Source organism: Choloepus didactylus, chromosome 23 (genome assembly GCF_015220235.1).
Source record: "Choloepus didactylus isolate mChoDid1 chromosome 23, mChoDid1.pri, whole genome shotgun sequence".
Classification (NCBI taxonomy): domain Eukaryota; kingdom Metazoa; phylum Chordata; class Mammalia; order Pilosa; family Megalonychidae; genus Choloepus; species Choloepus didactylus.
In genome coordinates this window covers 6427080-6446341 of record NC_051329.1, presented here as the reverse complement: position 1 = coordinate 6446341, position 19262 = coordinate 6427080, and the positions used below count along the sequence as shown (strand labels likewise).

At 50.1% G+C, this 19262-nt stretch overlaps 1 protein-coding gene across 3 annotated transcripts in view; it reads left to right on the top strand.

The window, feature by feature from the left end:
* Positions 1–19262, top strand: part of TMEM132B (transmembrane protein 132B) — a 398454-nt gene that overhangs the window by 49565 nt on the left and 329627 nt on the right. The window contains exon 1 of one of the 3 annotated variants that reach the window (XM_037816672.1): positions 12715–12862. The exons of the other annotated variants lie outside the window; for them this stretch is intronic. Coding sequence (XP_037672600.1) covers positions 12745–12862 — 118 coding nt within the window. The 5' untranslated portion in view covers positions 12715–12744. Of the gene's footprint in view, positions 1–12714; positions 12863–19262 lie in introns of those variants that run through there. 3 annotated transcript variants of the gene reach the window in all.

Sequence of the window (19262 nt, the reverse complement as noted above, 5' to 3'; positions counted from 1 at the left end):
GCAGCTGCAGCAGAAAGAGAACATCTCTTTTCTGATGGTTCCCGCAAAAGCCCCAGGTCTTCTCTCATTGGCCGGGATTGAGTCACGTAACGATTCTCGACCCAATCATCATATCCCTGACTGGTCATGCCCGGGTCATGTGCCCTCCCCTGGAGCTGGAGAGGCTGGAGTCAATCCTCCTGTAGCCCTTGGGCAAGAGGCAGGGGGAGGCTGCTGGTCACGCAGGAACACGAGGTACCCACCCCAGGGCTCGGGCTCAGGCTTGGAGGACGGGCTGGATCTTTCTGGACTGGCTGTCCCCCACCCAGATCCAGCCGCCTCCGTCCCCTGCCTTTCTCTGGCCTCCAAGGGCTGCACCACCCAGACTTCCTGTCTTTCAACTTCCAGTTGGATTTGGCCAGTGAGGGGCAGAGGCCAGAGATGGAGGACGGGAGGAGGGAGGCTGGAGTGACTCCTCTGCTAGGGGCTTCGTCTCCTTCCATGGCTTCTGTTTCAGCGAGGAAGCACCTTGTCCCAGCGGTGGCTCTCACTGCCTCCTCTCCTTGTCCCTGGAGGCTCCCCAGTGTGGCCCGGCTCTCGGGGCTCCCTTGAGCCTCCCGGACTTGTGTACGCAGCCCCTTCACTGAAACCTCTTCCTTTCAGTCATCCCGGAGGACAGCGTCTCCTTCCTGCCAGGAACCCTGTGGACAAGGAGCAGGTGTTTGCCGCCGAGCTCATTTCCTTTTGCTGCTGTAACAGGTCACCACAGACGTCATGGCTTAAAACCACATGTATTTATTATTGCACCGTTCTGGAGACTCCAGTCGGCAGGGCTGTTCCTCCTGGAGGCTCTCGGGGAGACACCATCCCTGGCCTTTTCCAGCTTCGAGAGCCTTTTCTGCCCACATTCCTCAATTCGTGCCCACTTCCTCCACCTTCAGAGTCAACAGTGCAGCGTCCTCTCCCTGCTGAGCTCCGTTTCCATAGTCACGTCTCCTTCTCTGCCTCTGACCTCCTGCCTCCCTCTTACGAGGACTCGGGCTTCCGATGGTCCCCCCGGGATGATCAGGAAAATCCACCGACCTTGAGGTCTTTAGCTTAATCACGTCTGCAGACTCCCTTTTGCAGCATGTATTGGTTTCCTACGGCCGCGTAACAAAGTACCATCCACTTGGGGGCATAACATGACCGAGATTGTTCTCCACCGTTCGGGAAGGCAGAATGCCAAGTCCAGGTGTCCTGGGGCCGTGCTCTCTAAGCTGCCCCTTCCTGGCTTCTGCTGCATGTCAGCTTGCAGTACGTTGCTCCAGCCTCCTTCTCTGTCTTCCCCTGGCCCTCTGTCTTCTCCCCATGTCTGTCTCCTTGACCTCTGACCTTGGGCGTCCCTGGAAGCCCTGGTGCCCCCCGCCCACCCCACCCCTCAGGCTTCTTTCTTTAAACCCGCAGCCTTGGAGGCCTCTTGTGCGTCTTCTCCCTCAGTCTCACGTCACCCCTGAAATTACTCCATTATCGCGGCCTGCTTCTCTCTGTGCTGAGTGTGTGGGCACAACTGACAGGATGTGAAAGATATTAAAGAAAAGGTCACCGGTAACAGGCCTTGGATCAGTTCCTGAGGAAAGGAGCCGGGGAGCAGACGGGCCCTGGACGTGTGGCGGCCGCTTCCCGCCTGGGGCTCTACAGATGTCTGGACAGCGGGGGCTCAGCTGGCCACTGCCCGGCTCCCCTGTCCTGGTGCCACCCAGCGGAGCGCAGGGCCGGCTGGCTGCCCGTGGTCACAATGACCTGCAAGCTGGAGCCAGCAGGCCCCAAGCCGCTAAGCCGCAGCAGATGCCGCCCCTGTACGCACTGGTTTGTAATTAAAACACAATTTGCCGCTCTGATTAGATCGAGCAGTTGAGTTCATATGGAAGAGCTTTTCTCCCATATTGTGTAATCAGCAACATATGATGCTTGCCTTAGCACCATCATCGTGATGGTGATTTACACGGGTGTCAAAGCAGAACCACAGAGCAGCAGGGTTGGGGCGCCTCGAGGTCAGAGCCAGAAAGAGGGGAGCCAGGCTCCGGCTGTGCCTCGCTGGGGTGTGAGTTAGATGCGGCCTGTCGGGGCATCCCTTTCCCTGACTCCTCCGAACCTCAGCTCCCCCGTCTTAAAAACGGTGGGTAGTAGCAGCATTTACCACCCAGCGTGTTCTGAGTTTCAGAGCCCGGGGTGCATTTGTACACACAAAGGGCTTCCTTTCTGTATTAGTTAGGGTTCTCTAGGAAACAGAATCAACGAGAGGTGTCTGTGACTATAAAATTTATAAAGTGACTCACGCAACTGTGGGTATGCATGAGTCCAAATTCTGTAGAGCAGTCAGCAAACTGTCACCTCCAAGGAAGATGTCCGACGAGCTCCTCAGGAAACGAACCAGCAACTTCAACAAACTCCTCAGGAAATGAACTGGGATCTTCGATGAATGTGTTCCATGAACTCCTCAGGAAACGAACCGGCAACTTGGACGAACTCCTCAGGAAACGCTTCGCTTGGTAGCCGAAGAAGAAGTGAAGGTCCTCTATCTGTCTCGCTTAAAAGTCTTCAGCTGATTAATTGGATTAATTCCAGCCAATTGCATTCTCTCATTGTGGAAGACATGCCCTTCGGTGAGTCATCAGTCACAGCTGCAGCCAATTGACTGATGATTTAATAAACCAGCCCGTTGGTTTATTAACCAACCACAAATGTCCTTGCAGCAATTGTTAGGCCAGTGCTTGCTTGACCAGACAGCTGGGTACTATCACCTGGCCAAGTTGACACATGAACCCAACCATCACACTTTCCCCACAGACTGCCCTCCCTTTCCGGTAGCATGGTTAACTTTTAACACGTGCCGACAGGCGTTACCCATCAGAATTAAAACAGTCTGTGTTGGAGCTGGCGATCCCATCATGCAGGACAGACTTCCACGGGTGCAGTACATCCTCCCAGTAACTGCAGAGGTTTCGAAGCAGCCTAAACTTAAATAAAAATGGTACACCTATGCAGTGAAATATCGTGCAGCTGTTGGAAACTGAGGCTGGTTTGTCCGCGCTGCCGCAGAACTGGCTGAGCTACTGTGAATGGAGGAAGCACGGTGGAGTTCACTGGGCATGGAGTCCGCTGTGTGTGGACAGAGTTTTCTCTGTCCATATCCTACATATATGTCTGCGACTGTGTGGAGCAGCTGCTGCAGGAGTCCCATGAAACTGGCACCGTGGGTGACCTCCTGGAAGGGGAAAGGGTTGGCTGCCAGACAGAGATGGGGGGAGATTTAACTTATATTGTGTACTCATCGGTACCTTTGGAATTTTGGGCCATATGCATTTGTTTATTTTACTAATTTAATTTAAAAATATTTGAAAAGAAACATAAAAGGCAGCTTCCTAACCCTCCTTCCTACCCCCCCACCCAAAATGAGAAAAAGTTCATCATAGGTATTTTGCACACATTCTCTCATTGAGTCTTCGTGGCAGTGTTAGCCTCTTCTCCGAGAGCTTTCGGAGTTTGCTTGCTTCACTGTGTAATTGTAACGCTTGTATCTGGCTCCTGGATCTAATGCAGAAATGAGAGCTCAGGCGCCCACGGCGTGGCATTCTCGGGTGGGAGAGAGGAGAGGCTCACCCTGGCTGTGTTCCTTGAGTCAGCTGCAAGTCGACTTGGCGGTGACCCCGGTCTGTGACTGTGAGATGGCCCTACTGTGTTTCCCTGTCAGCCCCTCCAGCTGGGCCACCGGGGGACTTGTTGTGAAGCTTCATGGCCCGATAGGTTTTCTGGTCTTCTAGAGAGAAATCCCAGCTATGGGTAGCAGGAAGGAGAGACCTGTTGTTCTCGTTGGAGCCTGACAGTTTTTTTATCTAATTAGAATGGTGTAGCAATTCCACTCCCAGGCATATACCCCAAAGAATTGACAACATATGTGCACACAAACAGTTTTGTGTGGATTTTCCTAGAAGCATCATTCACCATAGCCACAAGGTCTGCAACCCAAGTGTCCATCAATGGTGAATGGATAAGCCAAATGTGATCTATCTTCGGAATGGAGCATTACTCGGCCCTAAAAAGGAACAACTCTGATGCAGGCTATGACATGGAGAAACCTAAAAAATGTTAAGCTAAGTGCAAGAAGCCAGACCCAAAAGGCCATCTATTGTCTAATTCCACTTACATGACATATCCAGAATCAACAAATCTAGAGACACAGAAAGTAAATTAGTGGTTGTCGGGTCCTGGGGGTAGGGGAAGGAGTGAGGAGTGGCTGCTGATGGGTTTTCTTTTGAGGGGAGGAAAGCACTTTGGGTCTCGACAGGGGTGGTGGTTGCCCACATTGTGACTGCACTAAATGCCACAGAACTGTTCAGTTTAAAATAGTTAATTTTATGTTACGTGAATTTTACCTCGATTAAAACAGAAGTCACTGGTGATAGGTTGTGGGCCTCGAGGTTATTTTTTTATCGCTCAAGAGATGCTGTTGGAATGTTGTGCTACCTTGGACATTTAACAGAAATAAGTCGCCTGAGCGGTGGGGTTTCCGGCAGCTTCTCAGGGACCTGGAGTCGGAACAAACATTGTGGAAGAAGCTGATGGCTCAGTACAGCCTTTGCCCTCCTGGGGTTTTATATTATGTTTCTGGTGCACTAGGAGACAAACATGGTTGACTTAGTGCCCTTTGACTGGGAAACTGAATTGGATTTTTCATATGAACCACAAGGGCATGAAAAATCATGTGCTGCTCGAGTGTCCACCTGGCATCCGTTCCTCCTCCTCCGTGTCCTTGGGGACAACACCCTCCTCCACTGCACACTGGGTGTCATGGCCTCAACACCGCCTTGAGGTGCCCTCTGCGGGGTCCGGTCTTTCCGCCATCCCTCAGGGCTGGGGGCACCCACCTCCTTCCACTGGTACTTGATTCAGCTGGGCGAGTCCGTTTTGGTGGTGAGTAATTCTGAGGGCCTCAGCGAGAGGGGCCTGGGGTGGGAGAGGACCCGGGACTTCTGTCCCTCCTTGCCCGAGCTGGTTGTCCGTTACCTCTGGCATCCTGGTGTCCTGATCATCAGCAAGCCCTTTCACGCTCAAAAGGCCCCCAGTTTGGACGATAATCCTATGGGCACTTAGGCTTTGGGCCCCAGAGGTCCACAAACAGCCTCCCCCTGTGTTCCCCTGCCAGGGGACCCTCGCTTTCCCCTCATCAATAATGACAGGCTGTGGGGCACCGGGTCCTGTAAACGTATTTACACACATCAGCTCCCTTACTTCTCACGACAACGCAGTGAAGTGGCCACAACACCTTCTGCCTCACATCCCCCCAGCCCCCTACCTGGTAGCCTTGTTAAATTGGTTTCTTATGTACCCTTCCAGTTTCTTTATGCAAATACAGACAACAACGACTATACATTTTCTCTACTTATGTGTACTTTATGCATTGCTCTGAGCCGTCCTGAACAATGTATCTTAGGTGAGGGAGATGTTTCTCATCAAGGTTTGGGAAGGGGCCTTCTCTCGCTCAGGCTGAGGCTGTTCCTGCCTTAAGCTGCGTCTGTGGGAGAGCCTGGGACAGTCCGCCTCCCCATGAGGAGGAACGGATAGAAGGCTACGGGATTTAGATCGGCCGCAAACCTCCCCACGCTTACAAGATGATGCTGTTTCTTGGAGGCCCAGCCATTGTTTAAACAAGTGCAGATTAAATCCTCATGAATTCTATGTTGATTGGATCAGGCATCCTGCCTGTCTCGGAAAAAGTGAAGTCGGTGATTCAGGCTCTTCTCGGTCAGCATTTTCATGAGGTCTGCAACGACAAAGCTGACCTGGGCTTGTGGTTTCTAGTTGTGGGTGGCAGGCACCACCGGGCTCCTGGCTTTGACATTGTCTTTGTCAGGCAGTCGACCAGAAGTTCCCAGAGGCTGCAGTGGCCTCCTAGTGGGTCTCCCCACCTTGCCCCTACCTCCGGCATCTGCTTTTCAGATAGTGGTCAGACTGAGCCTTTTAAGATATTGAATCTATTCATGTCTGTCCTTCTGCTGCAAGCCCCCCAGGGCCCCCAGCTCAGCAGAGTAAAAGCCAAAGGCATGAGCATGGCCCACAAGTTCCCTTCCCCCTCGCTCGTTCTTTTCTAGCCACTGGCCCTCTTTGCTGACCCCGAAGAAGCCAAGCAGGCACCTACCCCAGGGCCTTTGCACAAGCTGTTCCATCTGCCCAGAATGCTTTTCCCTGCTGTCTACCCAGCTCGCTCCCTTAGTTCACTCCTGACTCCAGTCATGTGCCTCTGTGTGGGGGGGCCTTCCCTGACCACCCTGCTTGCTGTCATACCCAACGCACTCTCCCTGCTTTCCTTGCTTTGTTTTTCCTCATAGCATTTACGGCCACCTGGCATACCATCTAATGATCTGTTTGTCTGGGTTTTGCACTAGAATGCCGGCCTCATCAGAGGACAGCCGGCCTCATCAGAGGAGAGCCGTTGTATCTCTCCAGGACCCAGAACTGTGCCCGACTCACAGTCAGCACTCAGTCAGTGTAGACAGTGAATGCTTGATGGGCACTTAGCTCTGTCCTCAGCACGTGAGGGTTCAGGGAGAATAACACAGGCCCCCTGTCTTCAAGAAGTGTAAGATCTGTTTGGAGAGATGAATGGGACCCTTTTATCCTTAGGCTTTTTAGGCACAGTGCTCAGGGCCTATAAGTACCTCCAGGACCCTCACAAAGGTTTGAGACCCGAAAAAGTTCCTGGTTCCAAAATATGAAAAGAAAATGGTACCCTCAAAACTAGCATTCCAACAACCACAAAATATATAAGGTGCTACATTAATGTAATTTGATCAGTCAACCACCACTTGCCCCAACTCTTACGAAATAATTCAATGCACTGTGGGCTGCAGGAGCATTTAAACATTTTTAAAGCAGTAGGGGCGGGGGCCTCTGAAAGGCAGAAAGCCTGGGTCCGGAAGGTCCTAAAACTGCCTTGGAGATAACTGGCCTGCCTGAAACAAAATGATTAAACAGGGGTCATTAACCCCTGTAAAAAGAGTAGAAATTCAGAGAAGGAGGGTAAGCCGTGAGGAGTTCAAGGAAGGCTTCCTGGTGGAGGTGTGACCTGGTAGAAGCCCTGAAGGTCTGCTAGAAGTTGGGGAACAGGTGGTGGGAGGGAGTCTGGAAGGAGAAGTAGGTTTCCCGTATTCCTGGGACAGGGCCTGGTTCCCCAAGGGCATTTGGGAAAGACATCGGCCCTCCAGGGAGGTCCGTGAAATGGCAGCACCCCTGGTGGAAGGGCCATCGCGGCCGGGCAGTCTGGCTTGGACTCGGGGGTCACTGCCACTTCGGAGGTGAGTGGAAACTGGGTGCGAATCCCCGTAAAATCTTCCCTCTGAACATCTGTGTGCCAGTTTGAATGTATTGTGTCCCCCAAATGCCATTATCTTTGTGGTCTTGTGTGGGGCAGACGTTTTTGGTGGTTAGATTTGCTTGGAATGTGCCCCACTCAGCTGTGGGTAATGATCATTTTGATGAGATGTTCCCATGGAGGCGTGGCCCCACCCATTCGGGGTGGGCCTTGATCAGTGGAGCCATATAAATGAGCTGACTCAAAGAGAGGAAACGGAGTGCAGCTGGGAGTGATGTTTTGAAGAAGAGCAAGCTAGCTAGAGAGGAAAGTCCTGGGAGAAAGCCGTTTTGAGGCTGGAGCTTTGGAGCAGACGCCAGCTGCCTTCCTAGCTAGCAGAGGTTTTCTGGATGCCACTGGCCATCCTCCGGTGAAGGTACCCGATTGCTGAGGTGTTACCTTGGACGCTTTGTGGCCTTAAGACTGTAACTGTGTAGTGAAATAACCCCCCGTTTTATAAAGGCCTATCCATCTCTGGTGTTTTGCATTCCGCAGCATTAGCAAACTAGGACAATCTGCATGGGAAGAACCATGTGGCTGCCAAGTCCTCATGCGCTTATTCTATAACTAGGCCCGTGCTGTTTCAGAAAACAGCCCCACACACCCTTGATGGGGAAGAGGGTGAAGGGAGCAAGTGGATGTGTGATGCCAAGGGGCATTTGTTTCCACCCTATTTAGCTGCATAGGTTTGCTAAATACGGTTTTGTTGTTGCTTATGTATCCCGCCTTTCTCCATCAAGGATTTGAGGCCGCGTGCTGAGGTCAGGCAGTATATGATGAAAACAGTTAGGGCCACAGGAGGATACGGGAAAGTTGAATATTTAGTGTAACGCAGGGGCAGGTCAAGACCAGAAACGTAAGCCAAGGGGTTGCCTGTAAGTTCGGCAAGGGCACCCCAGCAGGCAGAGCAGCTGAGGAAACACTCACGAGCTCTAGGCTTTCCATAAATACAGCAATGTAGGGGTTCCTCGGCATCTGGATAGTCCTTATTGAAATCGCTGTGGTGATGCAGTCACCTAGGGGTTCAGGAGTGATAGAGCGTGAACCTGCTTGCCGGAGAACTGGCTGTCTATAAGTTTAGTTCCAACTCAAAATCCCTCGGGGCAGGTTTCCCAATCTTGGCCCTCGTGATGTTTTGGGCTGGAAGGCTCTTGGTCGTGGGGGCCTCCTGTGCATTGGAGGAGGTTTAGCAGCATCTCTGGCCTCTACTCAGTAGATGACGGTAGAGCCACCCCCCGCCCCAGGTTATGACAATAAGAAATGTCTCCAGACACTACCCCATGTCCCTTGGGGGACAAAGTTGCCCCAGTTGAGAATCACTGCTCTTGGGTGAAAGGTAGTATCTGCTCCTGCCCATCCCGTTATCTCAGGGTCGTTGCTGGAAGGATGGGGCAGACACTGTAGAGTCAGTGAATTAGAAGGCACTGGAAGTTCTGCACAGAGCATCACATAAAACTGCAGGTCTTGCAGGAAATGTAGGATTTCAGGAAGTCAATGAAAGTGATGTTGGCGAATTGCCAGAACCACAGCAAAGCCACTGACCACTGAAACCTTCTCAGAGCTAGAGCTGTTAGCACTGGGAGAAGGGGAAATCGACAAACCCGCTCCTATAATGGATGCTTTAAAATAGAATGATTGGAGTATCAAAGGCTTAAGAGATGACTTTGGGAAAACTGACGATGGCCTGAAATATTTTAGCAAAAATGTGCATCTTTATGATCATGTTACAAAAGTCAAATGAAAAGGGAAGGATGTGGCTTCCTGCACTTAATGATCTGGTTGGGTGAATTAGGAGATGACTCTCAACATTTTATTCATGACTTTGTCTAAGAACTGGCATAGAGTTATAATTTATATTTTGTAAAACATAAGTAAAACAGTCTTATTCGCAAGGTTTTCTTCCAGGTAAAGTCCTAGTCATGTCTTCTCTTTTTATTGTGCAATTTCAGTCTTTAGGTGGGTCCATGTCGAGTGGAGTTTTCAGGGTACCAGTTATTCTCAGATCTCAAGGACCCCTTGGAGATACAGGCTGGTCCCCGACCACTGCATTATGTTGAAGCATCAGCTCCACGCCTCTGGGTGAGACTGATTTGTCTGAGGCAGGGCCCCTTGTACCTTCTCAGGGACTGGAGACCCTGCAGACAGAAGACGGACCCCTGCCCAGCCCGTATGGGGGCAGCCGGGTGGAGCCCACTTTGTCCCAGGGATGATGGACCTAGGTGTGTTCTAAGGGGAGGAGCAGAAGAACGTGCAACCGAATATCTGATGTCATTTCTTTTAGGAAAGTGTCCCTATCTTCCTTTGCTGGCCACTAAAAAATTTGCTTTGACATATAATTCACATACCATACAATTCATCCATTTATGATATATATGATTCAGTGGTTTTTAGTATATTCACAAAGTTGTGTAATCATCACCACAGACAATTCTAGAACATTTTTCATCACCCCAAGGAGAAACCCCAGCCCCCTGTATCATCTTCCTACCCCCACTGCAGCCTGAAGTCACCACTCAGCTACCGTCTGAGTGTTTGGTAGAGGTGGGAAGTTGCTATCCACATAACCAGGACCAGCTACGTAATTTGCAGGGCCCAGTGCAAAATGGAGATGTTTGAAAATTAAGAATTTCAAGAGGGTGACAGCAGAGCCTTAAACCAAGCACAGGGGCTTTTGTAACTCTGGAGCCGCAGAGCTAGGATTTGGACCAAGCGGTCCTTCTGGAGATGCGATGTGACTCACTGAACTCCGTGGGGCTCCTATGTCTGGTGTGAGATACCTCCCAGGCGGCAAAGAGCAGACTTCCTGGAAGCCAGGAGTTGTTGCTGTAGGGACCACTGGGCTGGTGTCCTCCTGCTCTCAGGCCCTCCGTCCTGCTGTATCACGCAGATCTGGCAGCTCAGAGACAAAAGCATGTTCGGCTAGTATAAAAGATGCTGTCAGTCGTGCCCTCATCCCATCCACCCACTGACACCTGCGATCCTTTACCTGCGGGTTTCCTGTGGCCATCCTGGCCCACTCTGCTTGTGTGCGGGGCCGAACACAATTGCTGGGGAATAAATGACTTGCGGGAGAGGGTGGCTGGATACTCTAGCCGCCTGGGGTGGGGTAGCTCTGAGGCTGGTGTTCTACGCTCTCTCCTTGGGTTCCCAAGCAGGATGGAGCCCTGGTTGTCCACAATGGGATCTGGCTTGATAACACACCGTTGGCTGATGTCCTTCCTTTCTCTGTCTCCTTTTCCTCTTTCCTCCTGTGATGGTTAACTTGGTGTGTCAACTTGGCTAGGTTATGGTATTCAGTTATTTAGTCAAACACTGACCACGTGGTAACAAGGAGGTATTTTGTAGGTGAGATCAGCATCTACAGTCAGTTGACTTTATGTAAAATAGATGACCCTTGATCACAGGGGTGGGCCTCATACCCTCAGTTGGTCTTAAGTCGGAGCACTGAGGGTTCCAGGGATCAGAGGGAATTCTGCCTCAAGACTCCACCCTCCACTCCTTTCTGCATTTCCAGTCGGTGCTGATTTGGATCTATTATGTTCCCCACAAAAGCCATGTTTTTTAATGCAATCTTGTGGGGGCAGACTTAGTCTTTTGATTAGGGTGGGAGGTCTGAGTAGGTTGTTTCCATGGAGATGTGACCCACTCAACTGTAGGTGAGACCTTTGGATTAGATCATTTCCATGGAGGTGTGACCCACCCATCCAGTGATCAGTTCACTGGAATACTTGAAGAGAGCTCACAGAGAGGAGGAGCTCAGAAAAGCTGAGAGACATTTTGGAGAGAAGTTAAGATATGTAATCCAGACTTTGCCCCGGAGAAGCTAAGAGCTGACCCAGACCCAGACCGTTGGAGATGCTGGGAGATGCAGACAGAAGGATGTTTGGAGATGAAGCCCAGAGTTTGCCCTGGAGAAGCTAAGAAAGGACCCCCAGATGCTTAGAGAACACTCTGGGAGAACAAGACAAGATGCACAGGAGCTGAGAGAGAGAAGCTAAGAGAGACAGAAGCCCAGAGACATTTTGGAGAAAGCCACTTTGAAACCAGAACCCAGGAGCAAAGGACCAGCAGACACCAGCCATGTGCTTTCCCAGCTAACAGAGGTGTTCCGGACGCCATTGGCCTTTCCTCAGTGAAGGCATCCTCTTATTGATACCTTAGTTTGCACACTCCTATGGCCTTAGAACTGTAAATTTGTAACCTAATAAATCCCCTTTAAAAAGCCAATCCACTTCTGGTATCTTCCATAACAGCAACCTTAACAAACCAGAACACATTCTAAGGAATCTGGACTGAAGACTTCAACATCACTCTTACCAGAATTTCCAGCCTTCAGCCTGCCCTGCTCATTGTTGCCAGCTCCCACAATTGCATGAGCCACTTCCCTATAATAAATCCCTTTGTACTCATGGCCTTTTGGTTCTGTTTCTTCGGAGAACCTGACCGATACACCTCCCAGTGTTTCCGGGAGTTGGGTCACGTCCCAAATCAACTACTGACACCCAATTATCATCTTGGATTTGCTTCTCTGGGAACCCAAACTAAGACATCCAGCCAGCCGGTTCATCAGTCCAAGGGGCGGGCCTTGGAACCAGTGGCATGGAAGCCCTCCTCTCTTCTCCCCTTGACTTCTGAGCCCCAGAGCACGGACTGAGGAGTTTTGCAGAGGCTGGATCAGCCAGAATTCCCTTGGCCTCTGTTCCCCAGCAGCTGCCTTCATTGGTACCGTGGGGGCTCCGGGGACCAGAACATGCCTGTGAACAACAGCACGTGGTCTGTGCCGGATGGGGCTTGGGTATGGGCTCTTTATTAATGGAGACTTGCAAAGGTCAGCCCCCCTGGGGCGGGATGGCAGAGCCACCCTCTCGGCTGCTGACCCTGAAGAGGTTTTGGGTAAAAGGCAAGCAGTTTTGTGCCTTAATGCTCTCAGGATCTCAGCATTTCTGACATGCTTCCGTCTCCATCAGGTTTGACTGGAAATCACAGGGAGAATGAAACTCAGATGCTTTTGCAACAGATCTGGCTTGCAGGGCTGGACCTTTTCAAGATGGAGTCCATGGTTGGAAATCTGTGGGGGATGGGTGTGTGACATCACCCAATAGCCATTGCCCCTTATCTGCAGACAGAAGAATATTATGTTTGGGAGGCGAAAGGCTCAGCTCCAGAGCTGAGTCCTGATTGGTCCAAGGCAACTGTAGCAATCAGCTCCATTTTTGCTAGCGATTGGCTTGGAGCCAGCCATGTGACCAGATTCTAGCCAATGAGGTTGAAGAGCAACTGGGGCTTCTTTGAGACGTCCCTCCCCAAGTGTAAGAGGAGAAATCCTTCCAAGAAGGAAAGAAGCGGGCAGCCACGTGAGGCCTTGATGACTGGACATGCTGCAGCCACAGTGCCGCGGGGAGGGGACACCCTGCCAGGAAGCCGAGGACAGCAGGCGGAGAGCTGGAAGAAAGCCTGGGCCTGGCGCCGCCGCCTGCCTCTGCCTCTTGATAAGTAACTAGCACGTGTCCTTATGGCTTAAGCCACTTTTAGTTGGATTTTCTGTTACTGCAACCACTTGCATCCTGGTGGTTAAGGTCACCGTTTTCGAGAAGTCTTTCTGGGGAACTCTTTAATATTTTAACACTTGATTTAGGACTTGCTTGTGATAAATTAGAACCTGTCCACATTTTGCACCTGGATCACATAATTCATGCTCGCCAAAGAGGGTCCTTGCTTGATGTCAGTTGGGTCACCCTCCTGCCTTCCAGGAAGAGAGATTTGAGATCTGTATTAGTGAGGCATCTTGTGGTTGCGATTAAGACAAACCCAGCTCGAATGGGCACAAGAAAGAAAGGGAACGGGGAGACAGCCAGAGAGCTAGAGAAAGATTCACACACAGAGGGAGCAAGAGAAATTACTGACTCCCGAGGCAGAAGAATCAAGGTGCAGACTTCAAGTGCAGCTGCCTCCAGGGGTTCAAACAATATCATGGACAATTTCCTCTCCACCTCCTGGCTTTGCTTTCTTCTGCTGGCTCTGTTCTAAGACAGGCCACAAGATGCCAGGCAGAGTGGCTGCCGATGTTCCCAGACTCCTATCCCCCCGGCTTTACCACCCCAGTGAGAGGAGGGCCCCTCTTTCTCTGCAGCGCTGTCATTCCAGCCACAGTTTCATCCAAGCTGGTAGGGGCTGGGAGGAAGGGGGTGGGGCCACCCGAGTCAGGTGCCCATCCTGGACCAATCACTGTGCTCAGAGGGGTAGATGCCACTGATTGGCCCGCAGCCCTGGGTCACGTGCTGGGGCTGGCAGTGGAGGCGGGACCACGCCCCTATTCGTGGAAGGTGCAATGGCGCCTCTGCGAGCGCGAAGAACAGCTGTTTCCTCGACAGTGTGAGGTATTTTGGGAGGTAAGGAGACACTGCAGATTTCCTCTAGTTTCTTTTTTTAATTGCTAGTTGTTGTGCCTTTTGGTAAGAAAACATCATGCGTGAGCTCAGGGAGTAAAGGAGAAGAAAGTGGTTGGAGTCGTGGAGAGCGGATACAGCCTGAGGGCGGCGGAGCAATCTTTGTTTTCTAAAACTTTTTATTTCGGAATAATTGCAAACTTACAGGGCAGTTGCAAAAATAAAGCAAAACCCGTATGGAGAATGCCCGATCCCAAAGGTAGCGCATCTTACGAAGGGCTCCGTGTACCTGCAGCGTGAGCACCTGTAGCTTGTTAGAGATGCAGATTCCCGGGCCCCTCATGGACCACCCAACCGAGAACTGTGGGTGGGGCCGGGGAATCTGTGTTTCCCAAGTGCGCCAGGTGATTCTGAGCCCCCTGAAGTTTGAGAATGACTGCAGTAGAGAGTGGAACAGAACAGAGGTGGAGACCTCTTTTGGTTGTTGGTTAGAGTTAGGTCCACACTGCTGTTTTCTCTCTTTCTTCCTTCCATGGGTCGGCCTCAGTGTTTCAGAAAGGTGGCTTTTCAGACCATGTCATTGCCTGAGAATTGGATGAACGGAGCCTTACTTGGCTCCATGCAGGAACACTTGGGCAAGTTTTTCTCAGTTAAAGCAATACATACAATCTTGTGCCATTGGTTTTGAAATTTATTTTTTTAGTGATGGAACTGTTTTCTCCCCCCCCAAGAAATATTGTAGAGGAACATAGGATATAAAATAAAGCTGTTCTGATTGGACTTGAATTGGAAGCCCCATCCACCCTTTGCCCACCAAGACATAGTTTCAGAATTCTAGGATTCCACAGAACAGAGTTTAATGCAATTTCTTATACATTTTTCCCACAAAAATAAAAAAGGTAAAAAGAAACAAGACTTATAACCCTCATGCCAATTGCTTAATGCTTAAAAAAGTATGTGAACTTGGTAAAAACAGTTCAAATATTTCATGAAGTTGCAGAATGCAACTACTTTTGTGTTACTCCCCTTCAAAACCCAGTGTTTCACCCTAAAGATAGCATCTGTTTATCCTTTCATAAGAACATTATGTGCACATACCAGGGTATGAGTGTCCTTTTTATGTATGTGAAGGGAAGCATACTAGAATACTTTTCTGCCTTTTAATATTTTTTTAAAGTTAGTTTGTATTTTAGAGCTCTTTTCACATATGCATATAGATCTGCCTCATTCTCTATAACGGCTGTGTAATATTCTGCTGTTGGCATATATCATAATTTATTTACAAATCCCGCTTTGATGGGTGTTTATGTTGTTCACACTTACTTTTCTGCTATAAACAATGCTGATATGACAGCTTTTCCTCTCCGTGCACCACTGCCATCTCACCGTTCCTTTGCTAGGTCTGGCGTAATCTTTTTTGGACCTCCTCCAATTGAGTATTTTCCATTTGAAGGAGATGAGGTAGCCCCAAATTGTAGGCACTTGATTTCTTCAAATTCTTCTTCCAAGAATATCTTCTTAAGAAAAAAATCAACTTTTTTTCTAATTTTTTTCTAATTTTTACCTACTTTTTTTTCCTAGTCAAATGCCTGCAATAGACAATCCCTGGTCATGGAATTTTCCTGATGAATTCCCAGCCAAGAAACATCTCCTGATTAGTTGACTTATAAATTGACATTGGAAGAAAGTTTTAGGCACAAATTTAGAATTGACACCTTGCCAAGACAGACAAGAACATGCTGTAAATATTGGGACAGGGTTAAATGTGCAGAGTCACATTATGCATTTTTCCCTTCTCATAAATATATAAATAGCGCTAATGTTGTTTCTGAGGTCCCAAGCTTGGCTTCTTTGGGCAATTAATTAATTGAGATGTTCAGTGAAATTGCTTTGTTGTTCTCTTCCATTTTGGGGTCTGGTGAAGGTGTTATTATGGAGTTCTCTAGTTTATGAGCACGTCTTTCCAATGACACTTACTTTAGTACAAAAAGTCCTAGCCTGGATAAGTTGGGCAAATCATATTTCCCCAAGAGTTCCAACCAACTCATCTGTCAAATGGGTTGTTGGGGCACGAGAGTCTTCATCTTTTCAGATTCAGACATTCCACAGCTCTCGAGGGTCATACTGACCTATATGTTTGTGAGACCACTGGCTTTGGATGTTTTTGCCTCAGATAGGTCGGTATTCATCTTGGGAAAGGAGACTTATCCAGGCAAGGAATATGATTTTTAACTAATGCAAGTATCTGGTAAAAATAGTTACTAAGCCCTCATTGGTTGTCTAGGATTAGATTTGACTATATATCAGAGAAACTCAAAATAATGATAGAAGTTAATTTTTATCTCACTGGGTGGTGACCCCATGGTGTCAAAAGGTCACAGGCTCCTCCTCCTTTCTGTTCCTGCCAGCCTCATGATCACCTCCTGGTTGAAAACGGCTCCCAGAGCTCCAGCGGTCACCTCTGCCTTCCAGGTAGCAGCTGGAGGAAGCACAGGAGATAAAATCAGGTGCTCCTGGCTGCTCGGTTGACCCTCTTTAATCTGGCTTCTAAGAGATCTCACCCAACACTTATACTTAGATCTCACTGGCCAGAACATAGTCCCATGGCCATACCTAGCTTGCAAGGGAGGCTAGAAAGTGGAATATTTTAGCTGCGTCAAGTGAAATTGGGATTTTCTTATTAAGAAGGAAAGGGAAGGATGTTGGGGCCACCACATTAGGATCTGGATTTGGCCATTTGGTCTAAACAAAAAGTCACTTTGCAGCTGGTAAGGAGGAGTGAGGCCTTCCCACTTACACTACTGAGCTGATGAAGTTTTGTGCCAGGGACCTTCCTGGTGGAGAGGTCAGCCTGTGCCTCCATGTCTAACGCGATGCGGCCCCACAGAATTGGTTCAGCGCCGGGCCCAGAGTGGCCATTTAGCAAGCACTAGTGCTTTGATAGTTGAATTTTGTGCTAATTTTACACTGGATAGGAATTTCTTTTACTGACTTATTACAGACATATGTATATGGGTCTGTCTCTCCCATAGACACCAAAGGATCTTTGAAGTCAGGGACATGGGGATATGTTTCCTGGGAATCTCAGCACAGTTCCCGGCAAATGGTCCTTTATAAATATTTACCGGATTAGATTCAGTTTGGGGGAGAGGGGGTGTGGCCGGGATCGTGCTGGGCCTCCATGTGAAGGTGTTACATTTGCCTTTCATGCCCCCTCCTCTTGGAGGTCAGGGCCTTTTGCCCACCTCTGGACCCTGGCTTTTCCTGAACTTGCAATTCTTGTTGCTCCCGTTGAAATGTCCCTTCCTGTGTCTTTGCTCCAAAGGACTCTTTCCTATGGTGCTTGCACGACTGTCTCACCCTGTGAATAGGAGAAGGCGAAGGCTCCTCCACCCCCTCGGGCTGAATCTGATGTCTGTTAAATAGTGTTGTCTTCTGGTTCTCAAAGTGGGGACCCCGGACCAGCTGCCTCACATCCCCTGGGCGCTTGTTAGAAATGCAGATTCTCAGCCCCTGCCCATACCTGTTGAGTCAGATGCTCCAGGGTGGGCCCAGTCAGCTGTGTTGTGATAAGCCCTCTGGGGGATTCCAGTGCGTGCTCATGTGTGAGGATCACCAGGGCTGCAGACAGACCCCTGGGGGGCTTCTGGGCCCTTTGTGGACTGTGTAATGTTGGATGAGGAACTTCCCTTCTATGCTGGAGTCTGAAGGGTGGTATGTGACATGGGACTGGTGAGCTATTCGGGACACACTAGTAGAGCTAGAGGGCTGAGGTCAGCAGACTCTCCTTAAACCAGGGCTGATCTGTGTTCCCCGTTCCCGTGTGCCCCATGGTGTACCCCTGGGTAAGAATGTTCATTATTCTGTAGCATTGATGATCATGTGGTGATATTTCTTCCACTTTGGCTCAGAGCTGGGATTATTTTCATTTCTTTCCCCTATTAAATATAGAGGATTTATGTAATTTTGGTATTTGCTGGACACTGGGGAGGATGCATATGATCTAAGCCTGCAGGTCTCAAGCTTTGACATGTAAAATCACCTCTAGGTACTTGTCATCAGTGCAGATTCCCAGGGCCATTCCCCATGAGTCTGAATCAGGAGGACTCGGTTGGGGCCCGGGGATGTGTATTTTCTGTGAACCAAGCAGGTGATTCTAAGGCAGGTGGTTTGGATGCCTTGATTCGGAGGAACCCTCATCCAAATGGTGACCCTGGCCCCACAATGCTGGGGTTGCGTGGCCCGTGTCAGTGTCCAGGAGAAAGGTCCAGCATTCACGAGTGTCACCAGCTGCCAGGATGGTGCACCAAGGACACACCAAGAAAAGACAAGCTCTCCAGACGCATTTCTCCACTACACAGGAGAGAAGCTCCTTGGCAAGTGTCCTCCTCCACCTCCCTGGTGCTTTATGGCAGGGAGTGGGTCGTTAACAGTGATAAGCAGGTGACGGGGGCTGGACCAAGAGAGGGTTATGAACAACACTGTGAAGAAAGGAAGATTTAAAGACATAAAACTCTTCCACATGGGCTCCTGGCAGCTGATGTTGACGTGTTTCTGGCTCCCATGTGCCTGTAGCATCACAAAGTTGATACATTTTCCTAGGTCCCCACAAGCCAGATTGGTTTCTTTCCTAACTGGGGATCCCCCCAACTCTGGGAAGGCTGCAGCTACTGATCGTTGTTGGTGGTCGTAGGCATTGGATGGTGGTGTTGGGTGATGGGTGGTGGTGGTAGTGGACGGTGATGGATGGTGATGGTGGTGGTGGTGGTGGTGGTGGGAGATGGATGGTGGGCAATGGATGGATGATGGTGGTGGGCGATGGATGGATGGTGGTGGGCGATGGATGGTGGTGGTGGTGGTGGGTGATGGATGGAGGTGGTGGGCGATGGATGGTGGTGATGGATGGTGGTGGGCGATGGATGGTGGTGGTGGTGGCGGGCGATGGATGGTGGTGGCAGGCGATGGATGGATGGTGGTGGCGGGCGATGGTTGGTGGTGGCAGGCGATGGATGGATGGTGGTGGTGGTGTGCAATGGATGGTTGGTGGCGGGCGATGGATGGTGGTGGCGGACGATGGATGGTGGTGGCAGGCGATGGATGGATGGTGGTGGTGGTGAGCGATGGATGGTGGTGGCGGGCGATGGATGATGGTGGCGGACGATGGATGGTGGTGGCAGGCGATGGATGGATGGTGGTGGTGGTGTGCAATGGATGGATGGTGGTGGTGGGTGATGGATGGTGGTGGTGGGCAATGGATGGTGGTGGTGTTTGTGGTGGGTGATGGACGGTGGTACTCTTGGGAGTGGATAAATTCCTGTTTCTCACTTATAGAATAGGGCTTAGTGGCAAGTTCAACTCAGGTTAGGTGGCAGTGTGTCCACTGACTCTCACATCCTGTTCTGCCAAAGAATAGGCCCGGCAGACTATTAAGAGAATGATAATTTGGCACCTCCAAAGAATATCCCAAATGGCCCCCATCCCTCTGTCTCCGCTGAGCACACCCTTGC